Source organism: Centruroides vittatus, unplaced genomic scaffold, assembly GCF_030686945.1.
Source record: "Centruroides vittatus isolate TY-2023 unplaced genomic scaffold, ASM3068694v2 contig_862, whole genome shotgun sequence".
NCBI lineage: Eukaryota > Metazoa > Arthropoda > Arachnida > Scorpiones > Buthidae > Centruroides > Centruroides vittatus.
Window position 1 is genome coordinate 1,173,974 of NW_027122562.1, and position 13,586 is coordinate 1,187,559.

The 13,586-nt window shown below is 33.6% G+C and overlaps 1 protein-coding gene across 2 annotated transcripts in view; it reads left to right on the top strand.

The window, feature by feature from the left end:
• The first annotated feature begins 5,959 nt into the window (after window positions 1-5,959).
• Window positions 5,960-13,586, top strand: part of LOC136982679 (spatacsin) — a 60,436-nt gene continuing 52,809 nt past the window's right edge. Inside the window, exons 1-4 of one of the 2 annotated variants that reach the window (XM_067279243.1) lie at window positions 5,960-6,101; window positions 10,688-10,876; window positions 11,981-12,165; window positions 12,971-13,180. In XM_067279243.1, the coding sequence (XP_067135344.1) occupies window positions 6,091-6,101; window positions 10,688-10,876; window positions 11,981-12,165; window positions 12,971-13,180 (595 nt within the window). In that variant the 5' untranslated portion in view covers window positions 5,960-6,090. Of the gene's footprint in view, window positions 6,106-10,687; window positions 10,877-11,980; window positions 12,166-12,970; window positions 13,181-13,586 lie in introns of both variants that reach the window. The other variant, XM_067279242.1, reaches the window with a different exon arrangement.

Consider the following 13,586-nt stretch of genomic DNA (forward strand, 5'->3'; position numbering starts at 1 on the left):
AAAAACAATCGACTAATCGATGGAGTCAGGCAACTTGAGTCTCCTGGCTGCCGGCAGAACCGTCCCACAACTGTCACTAACATCACTGCTGTGACTAATGACTCTCCCTACCACCGCATTTTGACCGAGTTCACTACTATTACAAATCCGTCGATAACTCCCGAAACCAAAAAAACGCCAACCACTTTCCATCACATCGAGACCAAAGGACCACCTGTCTTCTCGAAACCCAGACGGTTACCACCAGCAGCACGTGAAGAATTCCAATTCTTAATGTCTCAAGGCATCATCAGGCCATCCAAAAGCCCCTGGTCCAGCCCATTACACATTGTTAAAAAGGCAAATGGCCAGTGGCGACCATGTGGTGACTACCGCCGTCTCAATGCTATAACCGTTCCCTATCGCTACCCTGTTCCTCATATACAGGACTGTACTCAACTCCTTGGAGGCAAAATCATTTTTTCCACACTGGATCTAACCCGTGCCTATCATCAAATACCAGTCTTCCCCGAGGACATTCCAAAAACTGCCATAACAACCCCGTTCGGCTTGTTCGAATATGTCTATATGCCTTTCGGCCTACGAAACGCTGGCCAAACCTTCCAGCGATACATCCACCAGGTCCTACTTGGCCTCGACTTCTGCATCCCCTATTTCGACGATATATTGGTCGCGTCCAAGGACGCAGATGAACACAGGGGCCATCTCCGCCAAACGTTCCTCCGCTTGCAAGACCACAGCCGAAAATTAAACCCATCCAAGTGCATCCTCGGAAAATCTGCAGTTCCATTTCTCGGCTGCATGATCACATCGTCAGGAGTAAAGCCTTTGCCATCAAAAACCAAGGCCATCAACGATTTTCCTCAACCTAAAACTGTCGCTGAGCTTCGTCGCTTCCTAGCCATGCTCAATTTTTATAGACGTTTTTTGCCAAATGCAGCTCAAACTCAAGCCCCACTACTCGAATTTCTCAAGGATTCCAAGAAAAATGATAAACGCATCATCTGCTGGAACGAATCTGCTCTAAACTCCTTCAGTAAGTAAAGCAGATCTCACAAATGCAACGACTCTTGCATACTATTCGTCATACGACAATCTCTCTCTAATGGTAGATGCATCTAATGTCGCCATCGGCGCTGTACTCCAAACATACACTGCTGAAGGAAGTCGTCCACTAGCCTTCTTTTCGCGGAAGTTAACGCCTACCGAAATAAAATACAGCACTTACGACAGGGAGCTGCTAGCTATATACTCCGCGATCAAACACTTCCGCCATACCATCGAAGGTCGAAACTTTGTCATCTTTACGGACCATCGTCCTTTCACCTTTGCTTTTTGCCAAAAACCAGAAACTTGCTCCCCACGTCAGTTGCGACATCTCGATTACATTGCGCAGTTCAGCACCAACATCAGGCACGTCACTGGCTCGAACAACATTGTGGCAGACACCCTTTCTCGGATCAACGAGATTCGACTTCCCGTGACAGACTTTACCGCCATAGCGGAAGCTCAAGCAAACGACGATGAACTAACTGCACTCCTCACGGACGATAAAACATCACTCACACTACAGCCACTTCGAATCAGCCCATCACTACAACTATATTGTGCCATAAAGGACAGCAAAGTTCGCCCATATATACCTCTCCAATTTCGCCGTCAAATCTTCTCTTCCATGCACAATTTGGCCCATCCAGGAATTCGTGCCACGAGACGTCTAGTCCAAGAACGTTTTGTGTGGCCTTAGATGCAGAAGGACATCGCCAACTGGACCCGTTCCTGCGTAAACTGCCAACGGTCCAAAGTGAATCGGCACACCAACAGCCCTCTTCAGAGATTCGACCTTCCATCCAATCGGTTCTCACATGTGCATCTTGACCTCGTCGGACCACTTCCACCTTCAGATGGATATACCTACCTACTCACCTGCATAGATAGATTCACGAGGTGGCCGGAAGCTATTCCCCTCCACGACATCTCTGCTGAAACAGTTGCTCGCACCTTCGTCTCTCACTGGATCTCCAGATTCTGCGTTCCGTCCATCATCACCACCGATCAAGGCCGACAATTTCAATCTCATCTGTTTGCTTCACTGACAGCTATGTTGGGTATCCAACACATACGTACAACACCATACCACCCATCAGCAAACGGTTTAGTTGAACGATTCCATCGTTCCCTAAAACAAGCTCTCAGATGTCACCAACAACACTGGACAGAATCTCTTCCAATCGTCCTCCTCGGCCTCCGATCAGCGTTAAAAGACGACATGAATGGTACTTGTGCTGAGAGGGTGTACGGCACAACCCTTCGTCTCCCGGCAAAGTTCTTTCATCCTTCGCGGGAACCGTCAGCAGATCCATCATCCTTCCTCCATCGCCTACGGTCTATAATGCAGTCGCTTACGCCGACTCCAACATCTGCACATGTGAAACCTTCACACTTCGTTCATCCAGCACTCGACACCTGCTCCAACGTTTTTGTGCGGAGAGGTCATAGAACTTTCCTGACCTCCCCTTACGACGCCCCTTCCCAGTTATCACGCGGACACCTAAGCATTTCACGATTCTAGTGAACGAAAAAACGACAACAGTTAACATCGACCGACTGAAGCCAGCATTTTTAGACAGCGAGAACGTCAGTACATCGCCAAACTCGTGCAGGACAACACGTCCAGACTCCCCAGAGCGACCAACGATAAACGCTCCGAATGACTCTGCGCCTACCAACACGACGACGACAACACGATCTGGAAGACGAGTCAGATTCAACCCCCGATACCTTTAACTTCGTACTGTACCTACGGTACTGGGGGGAGTACTGTGGCGATGGCTTTGGTCGTAATTCCAAAGGTCGCCACCAGGTGGAACACTGAACCCAATAAACTGGCAGCCTGACCTTCGACCTTTCTCGGCTTGTGACCTCACTTCTGATTCGGACCTCGCTGTGTACACGCGTGTTTTCCATTCTATGTCCGACTTGTACAATCGCGCCATATATCGTATATGTAATAAATTTAAGTTTTTTGTACGTAGTCTTGCTTTGTATTTCGTAAGTAATTAAGTACAGTACAAGCAGTGCTACAGATGGAATCATTGGAAGCGTTATACGGTATTTTGTTGTGTAGCGTCCACCAGCTCGACGTTGTTACTCTGTAAAGTGATACGCGAATGCGTATAATCTGGCTGCTTTCAGATATTTTCAGATTCAGATATTCAGATATTTTCGCCGTGGAAGCTGTCTCGTATTCAGCAATATGGCGCTTCCATTGGGAATATACATATATAACGTGACCAGACGTCTCGTTTTGAACGGGACTATCCCTTTTTAGAGTTACGAGTCCCGGTGTCCTCGAAATGAACTCTGGGATGCAAAATTGTCCCGTTTTCTGAAACCGCACGAAAATTTGAGTAGTCGAGCCGGCCGGACGGCCGTCGCGCCGGTGGCCGGACGCGATCGGTGTGCGAGAGCAAACCGCGTCGTCGGTTGACGCGACGATAGCCGAGAGTGGCGAAGACGTCATCGCTCGCGCTTTGTTGACTAATTGTTTGGCAGATTTTTCGTTCGCCCACTTCTCGATATTTGTTTTGTTGTTGTTTGATGCTCGTGTACCTAGTAAATAACTTAAACTTCTTTTGTTTTGGAATCATAAGTTAAAATGCCGAAACGCAAGTGTACGTTCAATGTTAACTTACAAGCAAAATATCCGTTTATCAAGCAAATAAACACTCTCTCATATGTCAGATGTGAAAAGTGTCGATGGTGGTGCCAGTGATATTGAACAGCATTTAAAGTCTGAAAAACATAAAAATGCCGATTGTACCGCCGCTTCGAGTTCTTCGATGTTAACCTTTTTCAAGAAATCGGACGCACCAACTTTAAAGGATTTGGATATCGCCGCGGCAGAAGGCGTCTGGGCTTATCACACGATACAAGAAAACCACAGTTTTCGCTCTAATGATTGTGCGTCGAAATTAATTCAATCATGTTTTGATCCCAAATTTATATGCGCGCGTACGAAATCAGAAGCTATTGTAGTAAATGTTTTGACGCCTACAGCAATGAAAGAATTAAAAGATGATCTTGATAAGTCTAATTGTATTACAATACTAAACGACGCTTCAAACCACGGTAACAAGAAAATATACCCTATTCTAGTGCGCTTTTTTCAACCTTACGTAGGTGTGCAAGTAAAAATTTTAGATCTCCAAGACCAACCAGGTAAGACTTCTGACATCATTGTCGATTATTTAAACCAAGTGTTGACAGATAATAATTTGACAGCAAAAGTCGTGGCATTTTGCGGAGACAATGCCAACGTCAATTTCGGAGGTGCGGCTAGGCGAGGAACTAACAATGTGTTAACGAAATTGCAATCATCACTGAAAAAGCGATTGATAGGTATTGGATGTGGAGTCCATGTAATTCACAATGCAATAAAATCTGCTGCAGACAGGCTACCCTTAGATTACGAAAGCATTATTGTGAAGATATATTCATTTTTTTATATTTACATGATTCGAGTTGAAGCTCTAAAGAAGTTTTGCGCCGAAACTGAAACGGAATATCAACAAATGCTCGGCTATAGCAAAACTAGATGGCTTGCTCTTATGCCTGCCTTGGAAAGGGTTTTAAAAATGTATCAGCCATTAAAAAACTACTTTTTGAGTATTGAAAAATGTCCCCTGTTACTAAAAAACTTTTTTGAAGATCCCACATCCGAATTGTGGCTTTATTTTTTACACGCTCTGTCAGCAAGTTTTCATCAAGCTGTATTGAAACTGGAAGGTCAGACTGTATCGGCAATTGAAGCTGCAAAAGAAATCAATCAACTAAAAGACAATTTGACTCAGAAACAGACCAATCAGTTTCTTCCATTTATGGTCCATCAATTAATAGTGAAATCGAAAGATAATGTTACTGACATAGATGAAGAGTTTGTGAAAAGGGCGGCTACAGAATTTTATCAAACAAGCCGTGAATATCTGGAGCAGTGGACTTGCTTTCTTACCAAAGAAATGGAGATATTTTATTTGGCAGATTTAAAAAAGGTCCCCGCATGGAAAGCTAATTTAGCTTTAAGCTAACTGACTTTTTCTGAATAAATAACTTTAAAAAAGTGTTTTTTTTATTGACTACCTGTTAATTAACCTAAATAAACCAATGTCCCGTTTTGAGTCAAAAAATAAATGGTCACGTTATACATATACGAATTAATATATTCGAATATATAATAGCAATCTTATCATTGTTTTTCACATTATAGAAATTTGTAATAAAATACATAATGCGGTTATAATAAAATATTAATTTTAATTAATTCAAAGTACGTTAAAATATGAAAGTAATCGCACAATATGTATTTATATTTTAGAAAATAGGGACACGAGCTTCCACAGCTTCAATGGACGCGAGCTTCCACAGCTTCCATGGACGGCACGCCACTGATGGGGACGACGACAAAGAAAAATTCATGCATAACCGATGTGTATAAAAAAATTCTATTTTCTGAAAAAAATTTTGACACCATGACTTAATTGACAGAATTCGTACATAAAAACTTCTTGACCGCTCGGCCATCCGGCCGCTTACAGTTTGACATTTAAGAGCAAAGGGTTTGGAGTAGGGATCAAGAAATTATCGATTGATATTGAGTATATGTAAATCTCAATTTAACAGACAAGATTTCCGATCCTTATACCGTATGTGAAAATTAACACCCTAAAAATTTTAAAATGCTTTCTATGCGTAATTAAATTAATACTATTTTTTTTTTTTTTAAATTCGAGTCACCGCTCTTAAATCATTATAATCTTATTTTATAAATTTCGAATTTCAGTCAATGAATAATTAAATACATCGATCTAAAACAAATTAACACACAGCAACAAAACTTATTCGAAAGGAATCCACAAAAACTTTACTTTCGAAAAAATATCCAGAGGGCGCATTTTAGAAATTAACATCTGTGTGTTTTTTCACGTGACAGTGATGTTTTTGATGCATTCTAAGTTACGAACAAAAATGTATTATGTTATTGTAATAGGACATTGTTTTCAGATATTTTATGTAGTATTTAAGTAACTTTAAATGACATGCAGGTGAGTAATGTAAATCACTCAATATGAAATAATTTTACGTTTTGAGTTATTATTTTATTAAATTTTCTATTAAAAAATTATATTTAGTGCTGCTATTATATTTCTTAAAATATTGTGAATAGTTTTACCATAGTTATTATGTTAATAATTAAAATTTGAGTTATATGACAAATCACATGCAATTAAATGTATCTACTGATAACTGTTTGTCAGTTAGTATAGAGTTTATCTTAAGTTTTTTATTTTTCAGTAAAATAAATCGTAAGCTTGTTATTTTTGTTTGATAATATCAGTGTAGTTTAACCAATGTCATTGTTGATACAGATTAGTCATACTGCAAACAATAATAATGCCTTACAAAAATTAAAATACATAAAGTACTCCAACAGTTTCATCTTTATTTCAAAACATCCTTTACATGCTTCAGGAACATATAGTCCTTATGGTGGAGTCAACCTTCCTTTATAGGCTACTTCCCCTCCTCAATATGTAAATATGACTGTAAAATTATTTCCAAGTTTTGGCACAATCACTTAAAATTAATTCACAATTAAAACAATTAATTAAAAATGCCAGGATGGTAATTAATATGGTAATAGTAATGTTTTAATTGTGAAATAATAATGCCTTTGTTGATATTTCCATTCAAACTGATACTTTATTCTTGTATTTTGTAATACATTTAACTGAATGATGATTAAGTGTAATTTCATTTTAGTAATTAAAATAATTAAATGTATAAATATTTAATTGTTGTAATCAAAATGTAGTTTTGTTTGTTTGCACCTTATCTTGATTACATATTTATTTTTCAGATGGAAATAACAGAAAACTCTCTTCTAAAATGTTCTTTATATTTTTATGGTTCTATTCAATCATATAACGTTAAAAATATGGTGTACTATAGATTACTCCCTATGGAATTTCAGGATTTTGAGTATATATTTGAACTCGGGACCGAGATGAATTCAACAATACCCTACTTTTGGACTGGAGACCAAAAATAGAAAGTTATCATATTTACAATTTCTTGCCTTTCACAATACATTCTATGCCATTTTAGAATTTTCTGTTAGGTGACATTCGACTGTTTGTGCTCCTGATGGACTCCTCCTGGAGGGGAGCTGTCAGCAGGCTGCCAAGTGTTTAACATCACTAGTTATTGATTCACGGTAGTTCTTGAACAAAAGAAAAAAAAAGGAAATGTATACTGAACTGCAAGTAGTGCCACCTAGTGGAAAACTCTAAAATGGCATAGAATGTATTGTGAAAGGCAAGAAATCGTAAACATAACTTTCTTATTTTTGGTTTCCAGTTCAAAAGTAGAGTATCGTTGAATTCGTCTCCGTCCCCTGAGTTTAAATATATACTCAGTCCCAAAATTCCATAGGGAGTAATCTATATAATCTTCATAAATATTAATGACATTTTATAGGGTGTGATAAAATATCTCCATATTGTTTGTTTATCTTACAGTTTTTGATAAAAACTTTAAAAATAAATCCATTCAAATGCTTTATATTTTTACCTATATCTAATGACATTTTATTATATTGATACATTAGAGTAAAAATGCTTTACTAAAATGTTGAGAAATTTATAAATTCAACAGAGTAGCATTATTTACACACAAGAATACTGCTGAATTAAGGAAACTAAACATTTATTTTTACAGAATCTTTTCAGCTTTCTTCAAGCCATTGTCAACTATTTATAAATAGAACAGTTCAAACATTTGAACACAGAATAAATTGATACAATCGACATCTCCAAACTGTTGAATATCAATGATATGTTATATTTTACCATATAAATCTTAAATATTTAAAATTAAAAGTTTTTTTTAAAAATAAATTTTCAAACTGAAATTTAAGTTTGAATCTTCAAAAGAATCTTCAAACTTTTGAAGTTTGAAAACAATATAATGTTAAACACTGTATGGTATGTTTGATTTTTTTAAAGAATACTTATTCTGACTGTATAAACGAAAAAAATATTTTTAAATGTTATTGAAATGAATTAATCTTACTGAAATCTTTGATTTGTGTGAAATTTAATTATTTCATCTAGTCATTCATTTAAATTTGTCTACATTGTTTTGCAAATAATGGATGCATGAGAAGGGAAAGTAACATGACATGATATGTAAGAGGATAACCCACAAGTACCAAAAAGACATATGCAATACTATGCTATTTAGATGATATGAAGGCTATTCAGAAATTAACTTCTAATGAACAGTTAGGGAAAATAAAAAAGGAAGAAAACAATTTTATTATCTACAAAAGTTAGCTACATGTTGAGGTTACTTGTTGATATAATTCAGGCACCTGTTGTAGCTTGGGATGAATTTCTGTTCTTCATCAAAGAAAGTTGCCATATGGGAGGTAACTTCACAGATGAGTATGAAATTTGAAAAAGCTCTTTAGAGCCATTCAAAAGAAACAGGAGAATTTTGACATCAGGTGTGTTTGTATTGCAATGCATATCCACACACAACTATTGATATTTGTGTGAAAGATCACTGCAGCAGTTTCCTTGGGACCTGTTTCCATACTTGCCATATAGTCCAGACCTCAGCCCCAGTGATTTTCATCTTTTCCTATGGATGAAGGTCTGGCTGAGAATTCAGCATTTCCATATAAATGAGGAGTTGCTGGATGGTGTAAATGACTGGCACAGTTTCCAGGAAGCAACTTTTTTGATGAGGGGATCCTGAAACTTATAATATGTGAATTTAAATATTTTTGTTAATTATAATTAATGCTTAAAGACAATTTTCTATTATATTTTTATAATTATATTATAAAATTTCTCTTTATTTAAGAACATTTATAAAAGAAAGCTTAAAGAAATTTTAATAATACTGCAGGAAATCCTCATTAGTTAGAAATTCAAGCAACGAAATAATTGCGACTTCAAATTATCCAAGATTTACCTATTTCTGTACAATATGCCAAATGCCATGTAACTGATATAATTTATTAAGCAAATGGAATATGGAAAGGGCTGCATATAAGACTGCTATTTTCCTCAATTAATAATTAATAATAACGTAAATAAACCAGAGGTAAACTTCACATGTCTTGTGAGAACCTCACAGGTTACCAGATAAGTTTTGTAAAAAGTAAAGCAGAATTCCTTAAAATGTAGCCCAAATCATTCTTAAAGTGGTTCAAAAAGACTTTCTAAGTTGCTCAAATGTAGTAGCCTAGAGCCCTATAAATATATGAAATCGCTACTTGTAGCCCAATATTGTAATTCTGAAACCCAGCTGTATTTTATGAGATAAGAGAAAAAATGGCAATCCTTGGGTAAAATGACACCTGAAAATGTATTGCTGTAAAAACAAAGCTGTATTGACCAGATTAGAGTTGTTCTTGGTCTATTGCTCTTTTATAATATGGAGGCATTTCAACCTAAACATACAAGTTAATACAGTAGACCCCCCTATAACATGGTAGATACGTTCCATGTTATATGAATTCCATGTTGTACGAGTCACTTAGATTTTACAAATACTTGAGCTGTTCACAGCCCAGCACTTGTGCAGTTTTAGAGGGTACGGCTATTTGAAAGGTTTTCTGCCATAAAATTAATCGATTCTAGACTAATTTGACTCGAACATTTCCAAAACACACAATTTTTTGGGAATAATTCATATAAACTATGCTATAAACAAAAAATTGTAGGAATACTTACCAAGTGCACACCATTCGAAGACGCCATTGCTTAAGCTTGTTTTCGTCGCAGAGTGGCTCATCGAACAGCAGACATGTTTCCTGATAAGTTATTCTTTCTGCGAAAAATTTGCTGAACTTTGGAGACATCATTAATAGAAATATAATTTTTATGGCCATTGAATAATAAATGTATTTTAGTAGGTCTGCTGCTCATTTAAACTCAACGGTTTGTGTAATGTCCACTATTGGTCCAGATTCGACCAATCCTGTCGAGACACGAGTCGGCCATGACAATCTATCTCATTTTTTTACCGTATTATATGAGCCTCTTTTAGCGTGTTATGTGAACATGATCACAATTTTTCTGCTGTGTTATACAAATCCGTCTTATATGAACCCGTGTTACAGGGGGAGGGTCTACTGTATATGCGTATCACAGTTTGGACAGAATTTTCACTGCAAATTTTGAAGTAGATGTATTTTGAACAAACTGAATTCCTTAACAAATCTCTATATCTGTGGCCAGGACAAAAAATACAGTTATGAATTTTAACAATATTTTGATTTATTCAAGTTTGAATTAATGAGGATTTCCTGTATTGTTTAAAGTTAAAAATTTTTAATCTGAGAATATTTTTACAGTTGTAGGAATTCAAATTTTTTCATTCAGTATGAAATTAATATGCTTATACATATACAAAACTCCATTTATACATATAACATTAGAAGAAAATAAAATTTTCATTATTAATAAATATTGCATAGTTATGAATGATAATATAGAGAATTTTTTAAGTTGGTTGTAATTTATTTTTTTTATTTTTTTAAAAGTCTGATTTTTTAACATTATAAATTCTTTAAATATTAATAAAATTTATTAATTTAATTACTGTTTTTCTCTAGAAATTATGAAAAAATGCCTACTGTTAATATCAAAAGTCTTCCTTTTATCAACATACCTTTATATGAAGTACAGTCTGTGTATATTACTTCAGATTTTAAAATTTTGAGTTACATCTATGAAGACAATCTAGTCCTACAATGCATTAACAAGGAAACCTGTTGTTCAAAACACCTAAAAAATGTTAAAAGGTACATATTTTATTAGAAAAATAATAAAATTTCTATTACTTTTTATTGTTTTAGTTTCAAATATGCAAGGTTTTCTAACTATAAAATATGCCTAGTAGTTAAAATAAAATTTACAATCTTATGTAGGCCTTACACATAGTGAGAAATCAGTTACTAACGTTTTCATTCTACATCTAAGGCCTTTTTCAAGTAGATTTTTCTAAATTGAATCTTTTGGGAACTAACCTTCTGGATTACCTGAAGAAAATCTTAGATGTAGACTGAAAACATTAGTAAAAGGTTCCTCACTTATGTACAAGACCTACATAAGATTGATAAATTTTATTTTGATTTATGACTATTAGTTATTTTATTTTAAGAAAATACAAATAATCAAATACATTTTCAAATTCTGCTTGTTATGGTTATCAAATATTTAACCCTTTTAAATTCATGACGTGTCACTGTTCATTGTTCGAAAATTGTCACTGCAAGCTTTACTCACTCAAGGTCATTCAACTTATATTATTCAAAAATTCACCAAAAATCCAGCAATTATTATACATATACGAAAAAATTCATGTATATACGTTACTTTTCATTGTTTATGGTAGTAAAGTTTCTTTTCGCTAGCATAAAAAATTTCTCCCAAAAAAGTATGTTAAAAATAACAGTTTGAATATTATTTATAATTTACACAATTCGATCATAAATAAAATTTTTCAATTATATAGTTCATTTTTGTGAGTAACCCTGCACGAACGGCCATTTTGTTCTGTACATTTTGATTAAAACAAACTCAAACAGTTTTTTTACACAAAGAAATTTTTTGCTTCAAGAAAATTATAAATACTTAAAATAAAAATAAAATGCCATTTGGCATTAAATATGTGAAACAAGTGTACAGAATAACCTACAGTAGTGTAGTGTCATCTATGAATGGAATGTTTTATAAGAATCATAAATTCTCAGATTGATGATAAATCATGAAGTGATTTGTTTCATTAATTACCTTCTTGATGATATATCAACAAATGATTGCAAAAGGATTAATTTTATTCTTTTAGACAAAACAGTAGATTGTATTTTTTTTGATTTTTAATTTAATGATCATTTTAATTACAGGTTTATTTGGCAAGATGATAATTTAACTTCTGAAGACTATCGTCTAATAATAATAACGAGTTCTAATTTGGTACATTATTATACAATTTCTGTTCAACACTTAGAAAATCATTGTGATTGTGCCTTTCTTCTTCACATTGAACAAACATTTTCTTTCATTGAAGAACTTTCATTATATGAAGAAGGTAAATATTTTAAAAATTGTTTAACATATAATTCTATATAATTTATAGGATCAAATCAACTTACATTAGTAATTAAACAGATTAAAAATTAAATGCTTTTAGCTTCAGTATAGTTTTTTTTATACAGTCAAACCTTCATTTATGAACTTAATTTGTTACTAAAAGTTGTTCAGAAACCAATTTTTTCTCAAATCAAAACAAATTTTCCCATAAGAAACAATGTAAAATGGATTAATCCATTCCCGATTCCCAAAACAAACTTTTTTTTTACATTTTTTAGTTGTATTTCATGCATAAAAATGCCTACAAATGTCTATTATATAGATAATATTATATTATATATAATATATCTATAACTTTATCCACACTTTTTGAAATGTTACTTTTCAATTAATTTGATTTTAATTTGAATTACAAAACTTTTCAGTTGAGTTAACTAAAGCAATAACAAAAATGATTTTGAATTTTCTAATAGAAACCTTTCGGCCATTATTATTAAAATTTCTATAAATGGAAATTTTTCTATTATTTAATAAGAATAATATAATAAAAAAACATTAAATTTTGCATAGCTTCAATGATTTGTTATGTGAGTATCAGTAAATTAAGTTTAGAATATTTGAAAACATACATAATTATTTAAATAACAATGAAAATGAAATTTATAAATTTTTGTTTATACAAGGTACTACGAAATACACTAAAATCAAATTATAAACCTGAAAAAATTAATATGAACAATATAAAAAATTATATACAAATATACTTTCTAAACATAATTACTATTTTTAATTTTTCATTTCAGAAATACAACATGTAGATATTTTGTCATATACTCAACAAAAATCTGTATTTTTGATGAATAATGAGATTGTTTTAATTTATCTTTTGACATCTAATAATAAACATGAAAAATATTTGTCAATAAATGTAGCAGATAATTTTGGACCAGTCTCTTATTATCAAATATATAAAGATAAATTATTCACACTGAATAATGGAAGAAATGCTCTTTGTATCCTTTAAGATTTAATTATTCACTCTTAATAATAGATCTTTATTATATATAAGTAATATTTTATAAATAATCAAATTTTGCAAAACTTGGAAGATTCAATTGATCATAATTAAATTTGAACATGTGAAATCTAAGTTCCATTTCTGTAATTTTTCTGAGATTTTTAGTAACTGTTTGCCTGAAGAAGGCCATTAAATGTCAAAAAATATTTGCATATGGAAATAAATATGTTAATAGAGAAATAAGGTGTAGAAGTTTGTTATTTAAATAGAATCCAGTTGACTTTTTGGCATATCTGTATTGTTTCGACATACATAAAATCATTTGTTATAAATGAAAGATAAAATAGTTACATTAAAATTTAATAATATTTTGTTTTAAGAATTTTTAAATTTTTTTTTAT